Below are 20495 nucleotides of genomic sequence, written 5' to 3' on the forward strand. Positions count from 1 at the left end.
GTTTTGACATCTTAACACTGGTTTATTGCCGGAAAGGGTCAAATCTGTTCTTGTTTTTCATACAGTGCAGTCATTTGATCTTGTTACTCTCCGATCTGAAACCCATAACTCTGTTCCCGATGCAAAACACGAGTTTTCTAGCACTTTTCATAATTCGCACCATAATCATAGCTTCTAACGATGCTACTTGCTACTAAAACTATCTCTACTAACCATGAGCCCATCTCTAGCATTAACACCATCGCTATCTCGGTCCCATACTAACCTTGGCTCTACGACTGTGTAAGCCTAATCTTGTCACCGAAGTGGAGCACAAACTCTAGCCTGAACGTTCACACGTACACCATCACCAGTACTCGCCCCAAACCCTTGCCATAATCACAGCTAAATCGTCAACGCCAGTCGCCTCATCCTAGTCCCTATCACACTCGCCTTACCTCTCTATCAGCCTAATCAGCCAGGGTCGATCCACTGCTGGATTAAGGTCTTTTCCTCCCCACTTGCGCACTGATTTTCATCACGCCGTCACCTTGTGTGGGCGCGTGCCATTCCTCGGCTGCTCACTCCCTTGTTAGTCTTGACCCTAACACTTGGATGCTCTGTCGATGATACTGTAGGCCCCAACCATAGCTATTGTCTCCAATACTAGTCCAGGAACCAGACCAAAACCGCCAACCATTCGTTCAATGGAACCCAGTCTTTTTTCAACTTCAGTACCATTGCCAGGGCTGGCGAGTCGCCATAGGATGGCCAAAAGTTGACTTTGAAACATATTGTGGGTCAGTCCACGTAACTGTATTATTTCGTACTTGTGTGGAATAACTGTGTCATAGACTATGGACTGCTTGCTTAATGACAATGTGACTGTTTTTACTATTTGTTTCATTTGACCAGGTAAGGCCCACTCAACGGAAGTGGCTTATCAAGTGGACATTTATAGCGGCCAAATAGTCTAAACGCACGTTGATTCTAAATGTGGAGGGAAAAAACCAGAAGACTTGGAGAAAAAATCCACGCAAACACTGGGAGAAAGACACGCAAACTCCGAATATATAACAGACGTCAGGGTCGGGATCGAACCCACGACCTCCTGTATACCTGACGAGGTAGTTAATACCTCGCCACGTGGCACCAAGTTATTATTTTCTAGTACAGTGTTGTTTATTATTAGGGTCGTCTTTTCCAATGTTTGTTTATGATTTGAGTTGGAGCTGATGGAGGACTAATTCGCTTGGTGATGATGATGCTGCTGCGAGCTGCTTTGGCACAACCAGTAAAATACAAAAACGTGCATCAATAGCAAACAGTGGCGTTAAAATAAATTATCATTCATCACATACGAGGCGATGTTTCGTGAAGGTTAAATGCCCCTCATTCGTATTCGGTGTATGCTATGAAGAAGGTCCATCGCCCGAAACGTCGCTTGTTATTGTTTTGCCCTTCTAAGGCCACGCACACACTCTGTTATTGACAAATGTGCGGATTTTTTCCCGATATAGAGTAGTACAGTATTTGGTACACGTACAGTATATTTTTGTATCTTGAATCCAAGGCCCCTTGAGATTTCCTTTCACGTGTACAGTACGTGAAATTGATCCCCCTCCGCTTTGCAGACTTTTGAGTTTGTAAATGTGCGTTTTCTTCAAACATTCTTACCAACCTGCTGCTTCACCCCCCCCCCCCCCCCCGATGCTTTGTGTATGCGGCGCATTCTACGGGCCCTGTCGTACTCTTTATGCCGGTTGTACCCTGGTAAATATGTGCAGTAACATCCTTGGGAACTTGAGCAGGTAACAATTGATTTTGTTTGATGGTGCGGTTTTTTGTTGTTGCTGTGATAAACCAGGCTTCTAATTGTGTAACGAGGCCCCCATCGAAGGTGTGCAATTTATTGCCCGATGGGATTTTTACTTTTGCCAAATAAAAATGGATTATTCGCTCCTCGAGCTACTTAAGAGCCCTAAAGCTTTTGCTTATTCTTGGCACCGCCACTCCTCGTGATGACGGTGACGACGACGATGATGATGGCGAAGGCGAGGAGGAGGAGGATGTCGCGAACCGCAGAGGGTTAAGTTTTTCATCCCCCTCAGAGCCGTGGCCATGGTTAAGTGCGGGTTTTATGACAGCCGCACTTCAGGTCCATCAGCGGCACAAAGAGTAACTGTCACCCTCGAGTCCACTCCTCCGTGTGTGCGGAGTGTATGGGAGTGTGTGTGTGCGGAGTGGTGGTGGAGCGGTCAGCGCGCTGCCAACCCCGGCCACTCGAGTTCGATTCCAAGCTCAGGGCCACCAACACCAGTGAAGATTGTCTGAACAGATCCTGGGGCCTCCCCTAGGTCGACTCGGCCTTAAATGAGTACCTGGTGCGGTGTGTGTAAACATCGCCACTAAAGGAGACAAAGGCGGCCGGGCGTGGTGCTGGCCACCCACCCCCTCGTGTGCCGTACCGGCCTTCATAGGTGCTAGTCGCTAACAGCACTTGCCCCAACAGTGTGTTCCAGGCGAAACGGGGGGGGTCTTTGTCTGTTATGCAGATGGATGTGTATATAGTCGCGCGTCAGAATCGCAGTCTTTATTTGCGAGTGGTGTATGGGTGCACAGGGTTTGTAATTCTGTACAAGTCTGTCTGGGTGCTATTGTGAGTCCGGGTGAGCATTGCTGGCATGTATGGGTGTGTCATTGCGTACTTTGGCGTGTGCAACTCGATTCACGTTCGGGTGTGTGCAGACTCTGAGCTCGTGTCACTGCGATGACAACTTGTGCGAGCCTCGTTTCAGAATTCCGCCGGCTCTTGTGAATTCCCATCGGTTGGTTTTCGCTCGGCGATGTTCAAGAGCATTGGAGCCACTGCGGGGGGGGGGGGGGGCAATGGCTGTCTTCTACACACAGCTTCGGCATTACACACACACACGCACATCTCTCTACATACCCACGTGCGTGTACAACTATGCATAGCTGCGTGTGTGTGCGTGTGTGCATGCGGGCGCGCGTGGGAGCGCCGGTATATTGGGTAACGCAACTACGCAAGTTCCACCCAGACTGGTTTTCGCACGGCGATGTTTAAGAGCATCCGAGCCACTGCGGGGCAATGGCTGTCTCCTACACACAGCTCCCGCATCACACACACACACATCTCTACAATGATTATCCACGTGTGTGTAAAACCACGCATAGCTGTGTGTGTAAAACCACGCATAGCTGTGCGTGTGCGCGCGCACGGGAGCGACGGTATATTGGGTAACGCAACTCCGAGAGTCCCACCCAGACTGGTTGCATGCCTGGCCCTGCCTATGCCCCCCCCCCATCCCCAGTGGCACATGGTATCCGAACCTGGCTCGGGCATCCTGTAGGTCAACTCGGCCATAAATCCGTACCCGATGTGGTGTGTGGACGTCAACACCGGGAGACGTCGCCACCATCTCGTGCGCCGTGGCTGCCTTATTAACCCCTTCCCGTTCCGATGACGTACGTGCGTCTGCGTCATGGGAGCGGATTTGGTTCCGAACGGAATCTTAATACATTTCCGAACAGAATCTGAAGTTAAAGGCCATGCGGGAGGGGGGGGAGGGTGTGTGGCACAGCTTGCCGACGGCTATCGTAGAGCGTGCGGTCGTGTCACTGCACTTCTCTGTGGTGAGTACAGGTAACGACGTCTTTTAAAAACAGGAGCGCCACTCCGCAAATAAAACTAACGCCAAACCGCTCGCGTATTCGGAGATTCGGCGGTGAACGCGACCCACCCTCCCTGCAACTCGCAGACGTCTCCTCAAGGGGAAAGGGTTTCCAAAGCTGCTAACTGCACTCGCCCCCCCGAAGTGTTCGAGGCCGATCATCGTAGAATCCTTGATTCAGATCTTCATTGAAAAAGAGGATCCCTGGCACCCGATGGGTGTTTATAAATAAGAATGTAACTTGCAGCCGTTTTGTAAATCCGCCGCTTGGTCGAACGCCTCTTTCTCCCCCCCCCCCCCATGCCGTGCTGGTCGCGGGTTGTTTTGACAACACTTACCCTTGCTGGTCGGCGTGGTTGGTGAAGGCAGGGGTGGGCCACCTGGACCGGTTGCAGACGTCACTCAGCCACGGCTGTCGGCCGCGGCTGAGAATCGAATTCCGGTTTCTGAGTTCACAGTTGCGTCGCTTTTACCGCTGTGCCACCACTCCCCCCAACCCATATGTGTTTAGCTTTCTCATAAACTTAATAAAGGTAAACTACAAAATAGCCGAGCTTGGGGCCGGACACGTGGCTTGAAGGGATTGGTGACTGATGGTCAAGAATGCGAACGGAGTGGCAGCCAAGGAATGGCATGTGACCTAGAGGACATCCACCGCGGAGATGGAGCGTTGGAATTAGTTTGCGCGAAGTTGCTTGGTGGATTTATTGCATCGCAACGACCTTGAAGTTGGACTGCGTTTTGTTATAGGCCTTCATCCAGCAGGGGATTGACCATGGATGATGATCATGATGAAAGGTTATCATCGCTGTTTGTCTCTGTGTGTGTGCGCGTGCGTGGGGGTGGTGGTGTAGCGGTTCGCGCACTGCGCCATGAACCCTAAACACCCGAGTTCGGTTCCTGCCCACGGCCAACACCAGTGACGTTTATGCCTAGGTCGACTCGGCCTCAAATGAGTCCCTAGTGTGGCGTGTAAACATTGCCACGAGGGAGACAAAGGTGGTCTGGCGTGGTGCTGGCCATCCATCCCCTCGTGTACCGTTCTGGCCTTAATAGGTACTCGCTAACAGCACTTGCTCCAACGGTCTGAGGCTATGCGTGTAATATCCGTCTGCATCTTTTGTGTGCTGCCGTGACCGCCCCCCCCCCTCGCAGGCCATCTCGGACCAGTTCAACCCAAGCCTGAGGAACCTCATCACAACAGGGAAAAACTACGAAAAGTCTCTGTCCAGTGAGTACGGGGCTGGGTCCGCATAGACCGGTGTTATCCAGCAGCAGTGTTTAAAACACGTTCCTGCGGAGGGAGCTGGTAGGAACGTTGGGTTGCTCGGTCAATGGCCACCAGGGTCAACGGCGGCGTGGTGTATTCCGCAAATATGCCCGACTGTGAGGGCGGGCACAAGCCGGCGTGAGTAGGTTAAACGTTGAGTTGTATAAGGGCACCACGGGGTGACCAGCCCCACCCTCCCCACCCAGCCCTTCCCCACCCTCCCCACCCAGCCCCTCCCCCACCCAGCCCCTCCCTCCCCACCCAGCCCCTCCCTGCACGACGCAATCACCGCGGCAACCACAGACGAGGTGGAAGGCAGCAGCCCAGGTGGCCGAGCCGACGCCACAAAAAATGGGCCAAGCTCTGCAGTCCTCTATCTATATCTTTTTTCCTTCAGCGGCCAATTAACGAGTGTATACTGCGCTGAAGGAGAGTCCTCCTTCGCTGTCGCGTCGGGCAGCCCTGCGGCAATTGTTAGAGAGGCCAACAAGGGTGCTGACGAAGACCCAAAAGCAAGGTTACGGACTGATTTGTAATTTTACTGCATGTGCACACCGTAAAACAGACCTTTGTCTATTATAATGTAATTTTACAACTCGCGGGTTACCAAAACAGCATAATAAATATAACAAAATCACAGCACACCTCTCTTTTACTTCCAAGTTTAAATCCGCCTTGTACATATATGCATTCGAAGGCCACAATGAAAGTAATCGATTACTATAATGTGATTACGTTGATTCAAGTTCCGGAGATGCTTGTGAATAGCAAACTTCGCGGATCGTGATATTGGCCTACGAATAACCTTCAATAAATACGTAATTAAACGTACGAAAATGATCTCGTCACTTTATCTCTCGTCATGATGCGATCCGTGGATAGCCGAAATCGCGGAGAGGCAAGCTTGCGCGCAATGAGGGAATTACCGTAATCGGTCAATCGGAGGGCGATTCTTTTTTGTAGCGAGTCATTCTGCAGCAGACCGATGATCGCCGACCCCGCCCGCCCGGCTCTTGACGGTCCAAGCGGCACTAGCGTCACGGACCGGTTTACACTTTGCACCCCCCCGTCCCCACCAAGTTATGATAGCCAAAAGATCCCACGGCGGTCAAGGGTCAAAAGTCAAAGGCGTTCCTCCCTGGCCGAGCCCTGGGCCCGGTGGGGGGATATTCCGCATGCCTACGGCAAGGCGCAGCAGCGTTGCATGCTGTGCAAGTAGCGCTGTGGAATGAGAGTCAATATCGACTTGGCCGCCTTCGGTGTGTGCCCGGACGACGGCCTGCGCCCAAATCATGTGGACCGCGTGGAACGCGCCCCCCCCCCCGATCCCGCGAGAGCCCCCCCCGATCCCGCGAGAGCCCCCCCCCCCCCGCCGATCTTGCGAGAGCACCCTCCACCCCCCGATCCCGTGAGATCTCGAGGTTAAGCCTGGACTGTGGCGTGGATGGGTGGCCACCAAACGAAAAGACAGACCCACGAATGGACGATTGGTTAGGACTGATCCATTGTGATTTGCCAACGTTTAAATGTCAGCACTGGAGATGGCACCACTACTGTAGGGAGGGTGTACAAGGCCAGAGCCCCCGTGTAGCCTTAACAGACTGTTGGGGCAAGTGCTGCTAGCGAGCACCTATGAAGGTCGGCACGGTACACAAAGTGGTGGTTTGGCCAACACCACGCCTGGGCCGCCTTTGTCTCCCCAGTGGCGATGTTTACACACCACAGCATGTACTCGTTTGAGGCGGAGTCGACCTAGGGGAGGCCCAGGACCCGTTCAGAAAATTGTCACTGGTGTTGGCTGTGAGGGGAATCGAACTCAGGTCACCGGATTTGTGGAGCAGCGCGCTAACCGCGACACTACCACTAATAAGGGTGACCACCATGCGCACACACACACATACTGGTTGCCATAGGGATTTCAGGTATACGTGGTGGGCAGAGCAACAAATATATGTTGTTTCACTGTACTTTTATGCTTGCATAATGATGCTCCCCCCCCGCCCCTCACCATCACCAACTGGCATTGATCCAGCGTGGTGACGTATGATCATGTATCCACCAAGTGATGACCTATGGTGGCGGTGATAAGAACGGTGATTGTAACAACGATAATGATGCTGATGGCACCGATGATGGTGATGCTCACAGGTGTCACGAACTCTGCCAAGAGTTACTTTGAAGCGCTGGTGAAGATGGGGGAACTCGCAGGGTCCAGCCACGCGTCCAAGGGCATGAGTGAGTACCGCAAGACACCGCACCACTCATCGTCACGGAGCTCCCCGCCCACTGTACCTGGGTCTGAGTGTGTGTCCGGGTGTACCTGGGTCTGAGTGTGTGTCCGTGTGTACATGAGTCTGAGTGTGTGTCCGGGTGTACCTGAGTCTGAGTGTGTGTCCGGGTGTACCTGGGTCTGAGTGTGTGTCCGGGTGTACCTGGGTCTGAGTGTGTGTCTGGGTGTACATGAGTCTGAGTGTGTGTCCGCATGTACCTGGGTCTGAGTGTGTGTCTGGGTGTACATGAGTCTGAGTGTGTGTCCGCATGTACCTGGGTCTGAGTGTGTGTCCGGGTGTGGTGTAGTGGTTGGCACGCTGCGCTACGAACCCGGCCACTAAACATCAAGTGACGATTGTATCTGAACCACCCGTACTGTACAGCACGACCTGTGCTGACACAGCACTCCGCACACACTGCACGGGACCACCACCCGTACTGCGCGATTGGGTCGCCACCCCTACGTTTGGTGCGCTATAAACTGGCCATCACCGAGCGAGACCCGCGCACCATTCTCCCCACCACACCCCTCCTCCCCACCACCACCACCACCGCGAATCGCCAGAATGTGCCGGGACTCGTTGTGCACCGAGTTGCCGTGTGGGGCGTGTGGCCCAGCAAGTTTGGTAATTTTTCCCGGCCCGGAGAGTGGACGCTGGATTTGCGGTTTGCGGTTGGCATTTGACGCGGTTGGCAAGGTGGGGTTTGTGAAACAGGAGGGGACGTCGGGTTTTAATTTCGCCTCGGTTTTAAGTCTGAGTGGGCGAGCCGGGAATATTTTTGTCCGTTCCCCCGGCACGCCACGTCCAGTACGTGCGTCTAGCCGAGGCCGTGGCTGCCACTGTTCGCTTACTAACCGGCGATTTCCCCCCCCCTTCACCTGAATTTATTCGGGAGGAAACGACGCTCCGGTCGACAACATCTAGGGCCCCCTGCTCGCTCACTGCGGGTCAGTGCTGTGTTGAGATGTGAAGAGCTAAGTTGTCAGACGAGGCACGGGCGCGTGCCCGCGTGGACGCCGAGATAGGCAGTGGTGACCTTTTTGAAGTTTATTTATGATCGTCTCCGAGGCCCCTTTGAGGCCAGGAGTGTTGTCGTGTTCAAGGGAATAGATGGACAGTTGGTTATATACACACCACGGTGGGGGGGCTGGTGGGAGGGGGGGCTGGTGGGAGGGGGTTTGAGAGGGATAGAGGCATGCAGAGACAGATGTGACCTTTGTAACCAGGTAAGGACCCGTTGACACCAGGAAGCTGTCTTTCTTTTTAAAGGAAGAACGGTGTTTTAGTTTAGCACAGTAAAACGCAGCTTTCTATGGAGACCAATAGGTTTAAATAGATAACCCCTCCCTCGATTTGCAAAATGACCCATGTAGACTAAATGCACCGACTTGCATTGGATGAAACTGTAGCCCCGTGGTGAACAATTACCGCCTTATGAACCTGCCGAACTAAGTTTGATTCCGGGCCACGGCTAACATCAGTGGCGAGCGATGTCCGAAATGGCCGGTCCTGGGTGACCTCTCCCCACCTCTCCACCCCCTTGCCAACGGGCACTAACCAGCGTGGTGAAGTATGGTCACACAACCTCGCTGCGATTGGCACGGCGTGGGGAGGCCCTCATGCAGCAGTGGATTGCAAAGGGTTGTAAGTCGTCATGGTTTAATTTCATATGATATACCGGTTCGCCTTATTAGTGGCTTTGAAATCATAAAATTGCCGAACAGTGCAACCTTAATGGCAAACGTAAATTTCAGCTCGTAATTTATTTTTGGGTTGGGCCACGATCGGATTATTAATGGGCCCTAACCCAAACCTCATTTGGGAGTGGCGAGATGTTAACTACCTCGCCTGGTATACAGGATGTCGTCGGTTCGATCCCAACCCTGACTCCTGTATATTTGGAGTTTCCGTGTCTCTCCCCGTGGTTGCGTGGATTTGTACGCGGATCCTTCGGTTTTTCCCTCCAACATTTAGAATCGACATGCATTTAGAGTACTTTAGCTCAAATACATTTCCACGTGATAAGCCACTTCGTTGAGCTTTCATTTGTGGCTAGGTCTTACCTGGTAAAATAAAAACAGTTTATAGTTTTGTTGTTGTTGTTTTAATATTAGCTGTGGCGAAAACCACCTACGTGTCGGGCTTAACGAGAACAGTAGAGTCCGGAGTTTCAAAGGAGTGTGAGCGCAATACCTCCCCGCACCCGTGCGAGGGTTGTCGTGTGTGCATGTACGTAGCCAGCCAAGCTAGTCGGAGGTTGCGGGGGAAGGGACGACAACTAAACGCAAAAAGCAGCTCTAAGCGAAATTAGTTTTAAATCTAGATTTAAAAGTGCATGGCTCCATTGGCCCCTGGATATCGGAAGGTAGATCCTAAGAGGGGGTATATTTAGCCATATCTTAGTGCCGACTTATGTACGAGTGTGCCATACAATTGTATTTATTTATCTTCCCTCCCCCGGGTATAAAATAAAATGGACATCGTCGAAAAGAGATGGAACGAGAAGCGGTGCGCTAAGGAGCGTGGCGAGAATCTGAAGTTTTTTTCTTTTTTCCACCGAGTAAAACCCCATTCGAGCTTAGAAAGAAGCTCTCTGTACAAGGGTGACCTTCGGGCCGGCAGACAACCGAGGAGTAGGAGGCGTAAGCGTGCGTGGAGTTACTCCGGCAGACAAACGGGAGGAACACGCTTGACCGTAGGACGTCCGAACGTCGGCGAGCGAAGACGCCGCCAAGTGAACCGTTGAGAGAATCCCAGTTTCGTGGCCATGGGCCACGGGTGCTGCCATCGCTGGAAGGCAGCGGCCCTGGGGCGGGTGGCGTGGGGGGGGGCGGCACTCGCGCCAGAGTGGCGGCAGCCAAATTCGGGGGGAAACGTGCTGCAAGATTACGTCCAGAATGGGAATAGGATTTAATCTTAATTTTTTGAGCTTTCGTGACTGCAGGAATTATTCTTTGGTTTTTTCGGTAAAGTCACGTATAAAGATAAAAGAATAAATTAAATAATAGCATACGACGCTTCGATTGCAACACAACCAATCATCATCAGGTATAATGAAATAGCGACATAGAATCTAACCAGAAAACTATAGACAGACATGTAAGCAGACAGATATCACCAAGATACAGAGAGAGCAACCCAGGAACAGAAAGGAACAGGATTTATTTTCTTATTTATCCTGGAGGAATCCGAAGAGCTTATTAAACTATACGGTAAAACCTTGGATTGCGAGTACCTTATTCTGCGAGTGTTTTGCAAGACGAGCCAAGTTTTTTTTTTACTAAATATTAACTTGATAGACGAGCGAGGTCTTGCAATACGAGTAGCACGTGTTTACGCTTTGTCTGCCGAGCGTCACGTGATCACAACTGATATACGAGTGCTTTGATATGCGAGTGCTTTGGATTACAAGCACGTTTCCAGAACGAATTATGCTCGCAAACCAAGGTTTTACTGTATATATATATTTTTTAAAGGGTGTCCAGGATTTTCACCGGTGTCCAGTACCGTGGAGGTGGCCCGGCTTCAAATCGATGGATTTGCGCGTCATTGCGTGATCGTGAGAGATGGCAACAGCGGCTTGCGGAGGCGGTGGGGTGGGGGAGACGGAGACGTTCATCCAGCAGTGGATTGATCATCGCTTGCTGCTGATGCCGATGATGAAATCGTGGAGCACAGTTGTACGTTTCGGTCTCACAAGTCCACACGGAGGACGCCGCTGCCGCCGCCGCCGCACGTGTCCAGACAGGCGCGGGGTGGAGGGAGATCGCAGGAACACCGCCTTGCTCCACCGCCCCCCGTGCCCCCCCCCTCCCCTCCTGTCCACCACCCCCCCCCCCCCGCCACCAACCCCCGGGTTTATTTTTCCGGACTCGATGTGCTGTACTGTACACGAAGTTGTCGCATTGGTGCCAAAAGCGATGGTGAAAATGCTATGACGTTGTTTGTATTGGAAACACACACTGCACCGCAGCTGTGCAGAACAGGGAGGACGGGAAGATATGCTAATGAAAGTCCGATAGTCGTAATCGCATTCTTCATAATCGTCGTCGTCGTCGTCATCAATTTCCCAGTAGTTGTGGGGGAAGTCGTGAAGCGAGTGTTGATGGAACAGACTGGCGGCCCTCCCGCCATAGGAACGTGGAATTTCCGCTGCCGGCTCGGGGCCCAAGATGAGCCACGGGGCATGCGCTCGGGACGAGAGCCGGGTGGGTGACTCACGTTTGACTTTGGCTCTGGTTTCGTTAATTTGTACGGAAGCACACGCGCAAGTATTGACAAACCCGGCTGGGATTATACAGTAGCCATGATGTTAACCTCGCCTCGAGTTCACCACTCGCTATGGTAACGGCCACTGAGGCCGGAGCAATCCTCCAGCCTCGTGCACAAAGGAAGAGATCCCCCGTGTGTAGCCTTCAGCAAACAGTTGGGATAAGTGTTGTTTGCGAGTAGCACCTGAGAACGACGGCATGGCACATGAGGTGTTGGTGTTGGTCAGCACCACGCCGTGCCGCCTTTGTCTTCCCAGTGGTGATGTTTACACGCAGCACTAGAGTGTTGACAATTGGGGAGAGGCGCAGGACCGGTTCAAATGTTCGTCGCCGCTGTTGGCCGTCAGCGGGAATCAAACTCGGGTCGCCGGCTTTGTAGGATAGCGGCGCTCGCCATTGTGCCACCGCTCCCAAGTGCACAAGACAAATATCCCCCGTATAGCCTTGGCATACATTTGGGGCAAGTGCTGTTAGCGAGCACCTATGAAAGCCAGCACGGCACACGAGGGGGTGGGTGGCCAACACTGCGCCCGGCCGCCTTTGTCTCTCCAGTGGCGATGTTTACACACCGCACCAGGTACTCGCTTGAGGCGGACGCTGAGGACCGGCTCAAATTATTGTCGTCGGTGTTGGTGGCCGTGAACGGGAATCGAACTCTGGTTCGCCAGACTCGTGGCACGGCGTGCTTGCCACTGCGCCACCACTCCCCACGCTCTCACGGGCGTGCACCGTCCTGGCAAGGTCGTTGTCGGTTTCGGTGCAGATTGTGCAAAAGGATGCCCCGGTGAAGTGTGAGAATGTGGCTGCCTCTGACTCCCTCGCGTGGCCCCCCCCTCACCGTGCCTCCTCCCTCGCGATGCCCAGTTTTTTATGGGGTCGATCCACCTTCATTAGAAACGCCGGTGTGTGTGGGTGTGCACGCCCGCGCGTGTGTGTCTTTGAGGGGGAGCGGTGGTGCAGTTGCTAGTGCGAACCCGGCGACCCGAGTTCGATTCCCGCTCCTGGCTAACAGCTGTGACGATTATCTGAATCGGTCCTTGGCCTCTCCTAGGTTGACTCTGCCTCAAGTGAGTACCTGGTGTGGTGTGTAGTGAACACTGCCACTGGGGAGACAAAGACGGTTGGGCGTGGTGCTGGCCACCCACCTCCTCGTGTGCTGTTCCGACCTTCATAGGTGCTCGCTAACAGCACTTGCTCCAACAGTCTGTGAAAGGCTATATGGAGGGTCTTTGTGGCTTTGTTTTTGCATATGCGTGTGTGCGAGTCATATCAGTCGGTTAACTCGTAACGCCTCGGTCTGTTCCGTGACCTCCTGCCAGCAGCGAGCATTCCTCACTTCACACAATGGCCTCAAAGTGCACCTACCCTGGCACTAAGCACCGTGGCGACGTCACCGCCACTTAGTTGCCGATGATGGCAGTTGTTGTTGTTGCCGCCTCTCGTGTGTGTGCGTGCGAGCGGCGGCGATTCGCACGGTCTGCCACGAAAGCGGCTGCCCACCTCGGTTCGATTCCCTGTCGTGGTTGGCATCATCGGAGAGTGGAATCTGCTGCCCGAGGCCTGTCTTGACCCAACGCTCGCGCACGAGGTGTGAAACCGTTTAGCACTGGGGAGACAAAGGCGGTCGGGCGTGGCGATGACCACACGGCTCCCTTCGTGCGCCGTGCCTCACGACACTTGCCCCCCCCCCCCCCCACAGCCTGCGTAGGCTGTGGGGGGGGGGGGGGATATTTTGTGTCTGGTTCATGCGTTGTGGTTGCCGTTGCGTCCGGCAGTCCCAGAGTCGTCCCCTCGTCGTGCCGTCTCCGTGACCTTGGTTGTGAGTTATGAGGCCCACGCGAGACGCGTCCACGCGAGACGGACACCGCCATCCTGACTGGCCGGTTTCCACCCACCCCTTCCCTTCCTACCCCCCCACCACCACCTCTACCTCCCGGGCAATTACCAAGCCCACCTGAGCCCCTCCCCACCCTGCCCCTCAACCCATTCCCCACCCCCCACGTCATCATCACCGCCACCCTTCCTAAACCCCCCCCCCACTACTCCACCACCATCACCCCACTCGACTTCTACTCCATCATCCCTCTTTCGTCCATCATCCCTCTTTCGTCTCAAAGTCAATCCGCACTCGTCCCCGCGAGCGCACACGTGTCAGCATGCCCTGGTCACAGTATCCGTGAGGGCGTGCGTGTACGTGTACGTGTGTGTAAGGGGAGCGGTGGCACAGTGGTTGGCGCACTGCGTCTACGAACCCGCCGACCTGAGTTCGATTTCACGCTCAAGGCAGGCAACACCAGTGGCGATTATCTGAAACCGGTCATGGGCCTCCCTTAGGTCGACTCGGCCTCAATTGAGTACCTAGTGCGGTGTGGAAACATCGACCACTGGGGAGACAAAGGCGGCCGGGCATAGTGCTGTGGCCATCCACCTACCCCCCTCGTGTGCCTTGCCAGCCTTCATAGGTGCTCGGTAACAGCACTTGGCCGAGCAGTCTGTTGAAGGCTACACGGGGGATCTTTGTCTCTGTGTGCGGTGTGGATCGTGCTGGGCTTGCCAGTGGGTTGGCAGCTTGCCGTTTACTCTCTAAGCCGATGGGTGTGGAGAATTTTCAGCGTTGCAGGCCAAATAGTATTTTCGAACGTCTCTCTCCGAGACACTGATCACGCTCGGGCTGCCCAGCACCGATCACCGCGTACTCCAAAGAACTTGAAAGGCGACCAGTTGGAACTGTCGGCACTCGACTCTGTCAACGCCGTTACTTGCAGGGTCATCAAAAAATGATTGCCCTCGGGTACCCGATTAGCCGCGGCCCTTAGATGCTTGTGCGGTGACACAGATGAACGTGGTTATTTTGGCGGGCGCCATTTCAAAGTGGCGGGGTTTTCGTGCGACTGGGGGGGCCATATGAAATGAGGTCACGGGGCCATATCCGGGCTGTGGGGGGCTCTTAGGTTCTACACCCAGGGGACCTACGCCCAAAGGGGTGGGGGGTGCTGCCTGTGACACACAGTCTACCAACGCGCGCCAGTGGGCTTGCCCAAACGCGCTATGACTCATTGCCAGGTGGATATATATATAATGTACGGATAGGTAATTAAGAAATATAAATTGCAGCCGCTTTATAAATCCGCTGCTGGATGGTGAAGGCATCCCCCCCCCCCCTCCTCCACCAAGGCGTTGTCGGTCGTGGAGGCTGTTGGGACACGTTTCATCGTACGCCGTCGCTGGCCCGGCCCGATGATAAAGATCTCGGTCGTTGCCAGGAGTACAACTTTGCGTCCCCTAGGTTCATGGTGCAGTGCGCTAACCGCTGTACCACTACTCCACCCTATAAAAAAACTGTAGCCCGTGGCAGGGATTTTCTTCTGATGGCTTGCTTTTGTTCTGATTTCTATTTGACTTCACTGTTGTTTTTAACACGTAGGCTTTCGCGACCAATATTATTCATAATATAGGTTTTTGGGTCAGATCGCGTTATTTATAAATGTGTCGTAACCCTCCACCACCCGACACGTCCAAACAGTAAAAAATGTGTCACATTTTTCAAAGGACAAAATAATTCACTTCTTTAGCCCACTGGTGTGCTGAAGAGAGGATCAACAGCATTTTAAATTTTAGTACGACGTTTCGCTGATAATTACAATCACTGTTGTTACCCTATTCTATCTTATTGCTTTTGTCGTATATTGGTGGCCCATGCCACTCTTGGAAATGAAACTCGATCCTGGTCTCTTTGAGTTTGTGCCTCCCTTTGTTAAATAAAATAAACGTTCTTGGCCTGCGCTCGCTCGCACATCCTCCGTGTGCAGGATGAATGCCCCCTCCCCCCCCCCCATCGTAAATATCCACAACCTCTCCGTTAGAACCCCACACACGGCGGTCAGGGTTTAACGGATGACAACTGCCGCCGCCGTCACTTTCAAAGGAACCGGGTCTAATTATTAATTACGGACGCAGCGGGGGAGAGTCCTGAAATGTTTAATTCAAATTCTTGACCTTTGACCTGTCAGACGAGTACCCCCCCCGCCCCTCCCAGTGGTTTGGCCAAGAGACTGCTTTGTTAACAGACTGTTGGGGCAAGTGCTTTTGGCGAGTACCTATGAAGGCCGGCACGGCACGCGAGGTTGTGGGTGGCCAGCACCGCACCTGGCCGCCTTTGTCTTTCCAGTGGCGATGTTTACACACTGCACCAAGTACTCATTTGAGGCCGAGTCGACCTAGGGGCGACCTAGGACCGGTTCAGATAATCGTCGTGAGCGGGAAATCTATCTCGGGTTCATGGTGTGGCGGGGCAATCCCCACAATCGACGCACAGTCTATAGACACAGACTACACACACACAGGATATAGACGCAGGTTATAGACACACACACACACACACGCGCGCACACTCAAGTGGAGTTGTAAATAAGAAGCCGCTACTCATGACAGCTGACTCCGCTTCTCGTTCCGTGTGACCCTTGGGGAGACTCTGCGGGGCCTTCTCGTGTTTTCCTGGCGCTCGTTTGCACGGGAGAGAGTTTCGTGACTTTCATTCGGTGAGCGTCTCTTTGCCCAACGCGTGACCCAATACACCCCCCCTCGCAGACAAAGACAAAGACCCCCCGTATAGCCTAAACAGACTTTTGGGGCAAGTGTGCCCCGAAAGTCTGGCGATGTCTCCCGGTGTTCATGTCGACGCACACCACATTCGGGTACAGATTTATGGCCGAGTTGACCTACAGTAGGCCCGAGCCAGGTTTGGATACCATGTGCCACTGGGAATGGGGAGTGCATCACTAGGGCCAGGCATGGAACCTGTGTGGGTGGGACTTGCGTAGTTGCGTTACCCAATATACCGTCGCTCCCACGCGTGTGCACGCATACACACGCACAGCTATGCGTGGTTTTACACACACGTGGATAATCATTGTTGAGATGTGCGTGTGTGTGATGCGGGAGCTGTGTGGAGGAGACAGCCATTGCCCCCCTGCAGTGGCTCTGATGCTCTTGAACATCGCTGAGCGAAAACCGATGGGAATTCACAAGAGCCGGCGGTATTCTGAAATGAAGCTCTCACAAGTTGTCATCGCAGTGACACGAGCTCACACTGTCTGCACACACACCAAGACAAAGATCCCCCGAATAGCCTCAACAGACTGTTGGGGAAAGTGCTAGCGAGCAGCGCCATGCCCTCGACAGCCTTTGTCTCCCCAGTGCTGTTGTTTTTCTTTTCGTCCCACAATGCACCAGGTCCTCATTTGAGGCCGAGGTGTCACAGGGGTAGATCCAGAACGGGTTGATATATTCGCCACTGATGTTGATCGTGAGTTGCCATTGGAACTCGGGTCACCAGGTTCGTAGCACAGCGCGCTGATCGCTGCGCTACACACGTTAACACACGTGGGTTAAAACACGGGGAGACAAATGCGGCCGGGGGGGTGCTGGTCACGAACCCCCTCGTGTGCCGTGCCGACCTTCATAGGTGCCGCTACTCGCTTGCAGCACTTGCCCCAACAGTCTCTTAAGGCTATACGGTGGGGGGGGGGGGGGGGTCTTTGTTCATGTGTTCGAGTGCAGTGTGTGTGTGGAACGCTGTTTATTTTCACAACAGCGAGGGGAGCGTCGTCGGTCGGATCGCACTGAAAGTTGGTGGTGCGTCTGCCAGCCATCTTAGTCGGTCAAACCCATGGCACCTGGGTCTTTGACCCGTGACCTCCTGTCAGCAGAGAGAGCCTGCCACGCTTCACCTGATAGCCCTAAAGTACACCAGGCCTTGGGCAAGCACAGTCGGGGGAGGGGGGGGGTGACATCACCACCACTTAGTGGGGAATGGCGGTGGTCGTTGTGGTGTTGTGGGTGTGGACCGTGCTGGCATTCAAGGGATGCACGCTAGCACCACGTGCCCGGTATTGTCCGTGAGGCCGGGGGGGGGGCATCTTTGTGTTTGCGTGTCCATTGTCTGTCCGGTTTTATATAAGTAGCTCAGAATAGCAGCTGTCCTCAACAGTCTATTCGCCTAAATTTTGCACAATGTAGGATGCCCATTGCGAAAACGTCGCTTATTATGTATGATCTCACCGCGGTGGCGAGGCGTTAACTACCTCGCCTGGTATACAGGAAGTCGCGGGTTCGACCCCGACACCTGCTGCTGTATATTTGGAGTTTTTGTGAAATCGAACTCGGATTGTTGGACTACACTACCACTCCCCTCCACACACACACAAAGTATTTGGCTGCTATGAATTTTCGCACAATAAGCCACTTCATTGAGCTATCATTTGTGGCCAGGTTGCTTCTGAAAAAGCTGTATAGCTCAGTGGGCCTTGGTGAACTTCATTGTTTTCCTTTTGAAGGCTACAATATTCTTGACAAATGTGAGTTGTTATTTGGCTGCGAGTGACATTGGTGAGTTGTGAGTTGAGTGGTGGTGGTGTTTGCCAGTCGGTCAACCCAAGAACACCTGGGTCTGTCCGTTGACCGCCTTCCAGCGAGTCTTTGATGCCTCCACATGGCCTCGGAGTGCACCTAGCCTGGCACGAGAACCGTGGCGAGTGGAGCAACTGCAGCTGTGGCTGTGGGATGATTGTAACCCCCTTCCCCCCCCCGTGTTGACATTTCTTCTCCGCAGGCGACACGATCACGCAGATGGCATTGACTCACAAGCATATCCTGCATTTGTTGGAGGAAACGGTGAGAAAGAGAGATCTGGGAAAATCCTGAGGAGATCTGGGAAAATCCTGGGGAGATCTGGGAAAATCCTGGGGAGATCTGGGAAAATCCTGGGGAGATCTGGGAAAATCCTGGGGAGATCCTGGGAAAATTCTGGGGAGATCTGGGAAAATCCTGGGGAGATCCTGGGAAAATCCTGGGGAGATCCTGGGGAGATCTGGGAAAATCCTGGGGAGATCCTGGGAAAATCCTGGGGAGATCCTGGGGAGATCCTGGGAAAATCCTGGGGAGATCTGGGAAAATCCTGGGGAGATCCTGGGCGAAAGGGGAAAAGGAAACGATCTATTTGCTTCCTCCTGAGTGTATGACCCCAGTTGGGCTGTCTAGACGCCCCTTGCTATGAGACGATGACAATGTGTTGAGTTTCGTTGAGCTTCGTGTACTTTCCCCTCGCCTCCGATTCGCACGACGGTTGGCTACGTACAGTGCGAAAGAAAGTTCAACATACATACAGCAAGCAGCGTTAATGTCAATGATGACCGATTGTGATAGTGATCGAGATGAATTATGCCAGTAGTTGATTTAGGATGATGGCAGTGATTACGATGATTAATACCGATAATGATGATGATGACAACGATTGTAAAGATTATCAGTCTCATGGCGATGGTGGTAACAATGATAATATAGCTGATGACAACGGTGATCAATGATTGGGGCTGATCAACATCCCAGTTCACAAGGAGTCTTAGGACTTGGTGAAGCTTACCTGGCTATAATAAAAACCATTGCTATCGGACGATGACCATGACAAGACGATGACCATGATTATGGTAACGATGACATTGACAATGTTGACGATGGTGTCGGTGGTGATTATGGTAACGATGACATTGACAATGTTGACGATGGTGTCGGTGGTGATTATGGTAACGATGACGTTGACAATGTTAACGATGGTGTCGGTGGTGATTATGGTAACGATGACGTTGACAATGTTGACGATGGTGTCGGTGGTGATTATGGTAACGATGACGTTGACAATGTTAACGATGGTGTCGGTGGTGATTATGGTAATGATGACATTGATGATGTTGACGATGGTGTCGGTGGTGATTATGGTAACGATGACGTTGACAATGTTGACGATGGTGTCGGTGGTGATGATGATCTGGTTGTTTTGTCCAGCTCAAGTCATTCCGGACAGACATTCTCTCCGACATGGAGCAGAAGCTCGAGTCTGACATCAAGTTTCTGCCGGTCAGTATGGCCCTTACGACCTCCCGTTACCTCGTGACCCACCTGCTCGCATGTTCACCCGTTCAGCCGTTCACTTGGCTTCCCAGCTCGCCCTCGCACCGTTTGCCCGCCCACCCACTCGCCCTCCTGATCGCCAACTTACCAATGTGTTCGCTCACCGACTCGCTCGCTCCCTCCCCAGTTATTTCCTTCAGCCACTCGCTCGCACACCTAATCGAATGTTTCCCCAAACTGCTTGCCTGGTCACTCGCAATATTTCTGTTAGTCGTGCGCTCACGCCGAAAGACAAAGATCCCCGTTTCACATTAATAGACTGTTGGGCCAAGTGCTGTTAGCGAGCACGGCACAAGAGTCGGTGGGTGGCCAGCACCACGCTCGGCCACCTTTGTCTCCCCAGTGGCGATGTTTACACACCACATCAGGTACTCCTTTGAGGCTGAGTCGACCTCGGGGAGGCACAGAACCGATTCAGATAATCGCCACTGGTGTTGGCTGTGAGCAGGAATCTAACTCGTGTAGATGGGTTTGTAGTGCAGGGTTCCCCACTGCTCCCCACCGCTCCCCATCCACTCACTCGCTCATCCACCTGGTTATCTCCCCGCTGTTGATCACTTAATTGCTCACCCAGCTTTTCATACGCTCGCGCACTCGCTCGACCATTCGCCCATCCGTTCCAACGCTCGCCCACTCGTCGCTCTTCCACCCGCGTGCCCCTCACCCGCTCCCTCTCGCCCTGCAGTCGGCCCTGCGCAAGTACCAGGGGGAGCACAAGGCGAAGTGTGACGTCCTCGACAGGAACACGACGGAGCTGAAGAAGCTGCGCAGGAAGAGCCAGGGCTCCAAGAACCCGAGCAAGTACAACGAGAAGGAGGCGCAGGTGAGCGGGGGCCGGAGGAGCCAGCGAGCGAACGACCCCCACCCTCTTCCTGACCCCTCACCCCACGGGCTATAATCCCCATATTTGATGAAAACTTCTTTCAAGTGGCCCGGCCATGGGGAAGGGGGAGCAGCGTCAAGGATGCTATGAATGGGAAACGGAGAAAGGAATGGGGAAGGGATGCCGGGACAGGAGTCCCCTGTTTGTTACCAACCAGGTAAG

At 53.4% G+C, this 20495-nt stretch overlaps 1 protein-coding gene across 5 annotated transcripts in view; it reads left to right on the forward strand.

Annotated features, from left to right (window-relative positions):
• BAIAP2 (BAR/IMD domain containing adaptor protein 2) overlaps positions 1 to 20495 on the forward strand; it is a 53830-nt gene that overhangs the window by 7064 nt on the left and 26271 nt on the right. For all 5 annotated transcript variants that reach the window (XM_061560816.1, XM_061560814.1, XM_061560817.1 and 2 more), the window contains exons 2-6: positions 4827 to 4902; positions 7090 to 7176; positions 18096 to 18157; positions 19325 to 19396; positions 20136 to 20273. In XM_061560816.1, the coding sequence (XP_061416800.1) occupies positions 4827 to 4902; positions 7090 to 7176; positions 18096 to 18157; positions 19325 to 19396; positions 20136 to 20273 (435 nt within the window). The remainder of the gene's footprint in view (positions 1 to 4826; positions 4903 to 7089; positions 7177 to 18095; positions 18158 to 19324; positions 19397 to 20135; positions 20274 to 20495) is intronic.

The sequence above is a fragment of the Lethenteron reissneri genome, chromosome 26, assembly GCF_015708825.2.
Source record: "Lethenteron reissneri isolate LAM-NWPU_2019-01 chromosome 26, ASM1570882v1, whole genome shotgun sequence".
NCBI classification, from domain to species: domain Eukaryota; kingdom Metazoa; phylum Chordata; class Hyperoartia; order Petromyzontiformes; family Petromyzontidae; genus Lethenteron; species Lethenteron reissneri.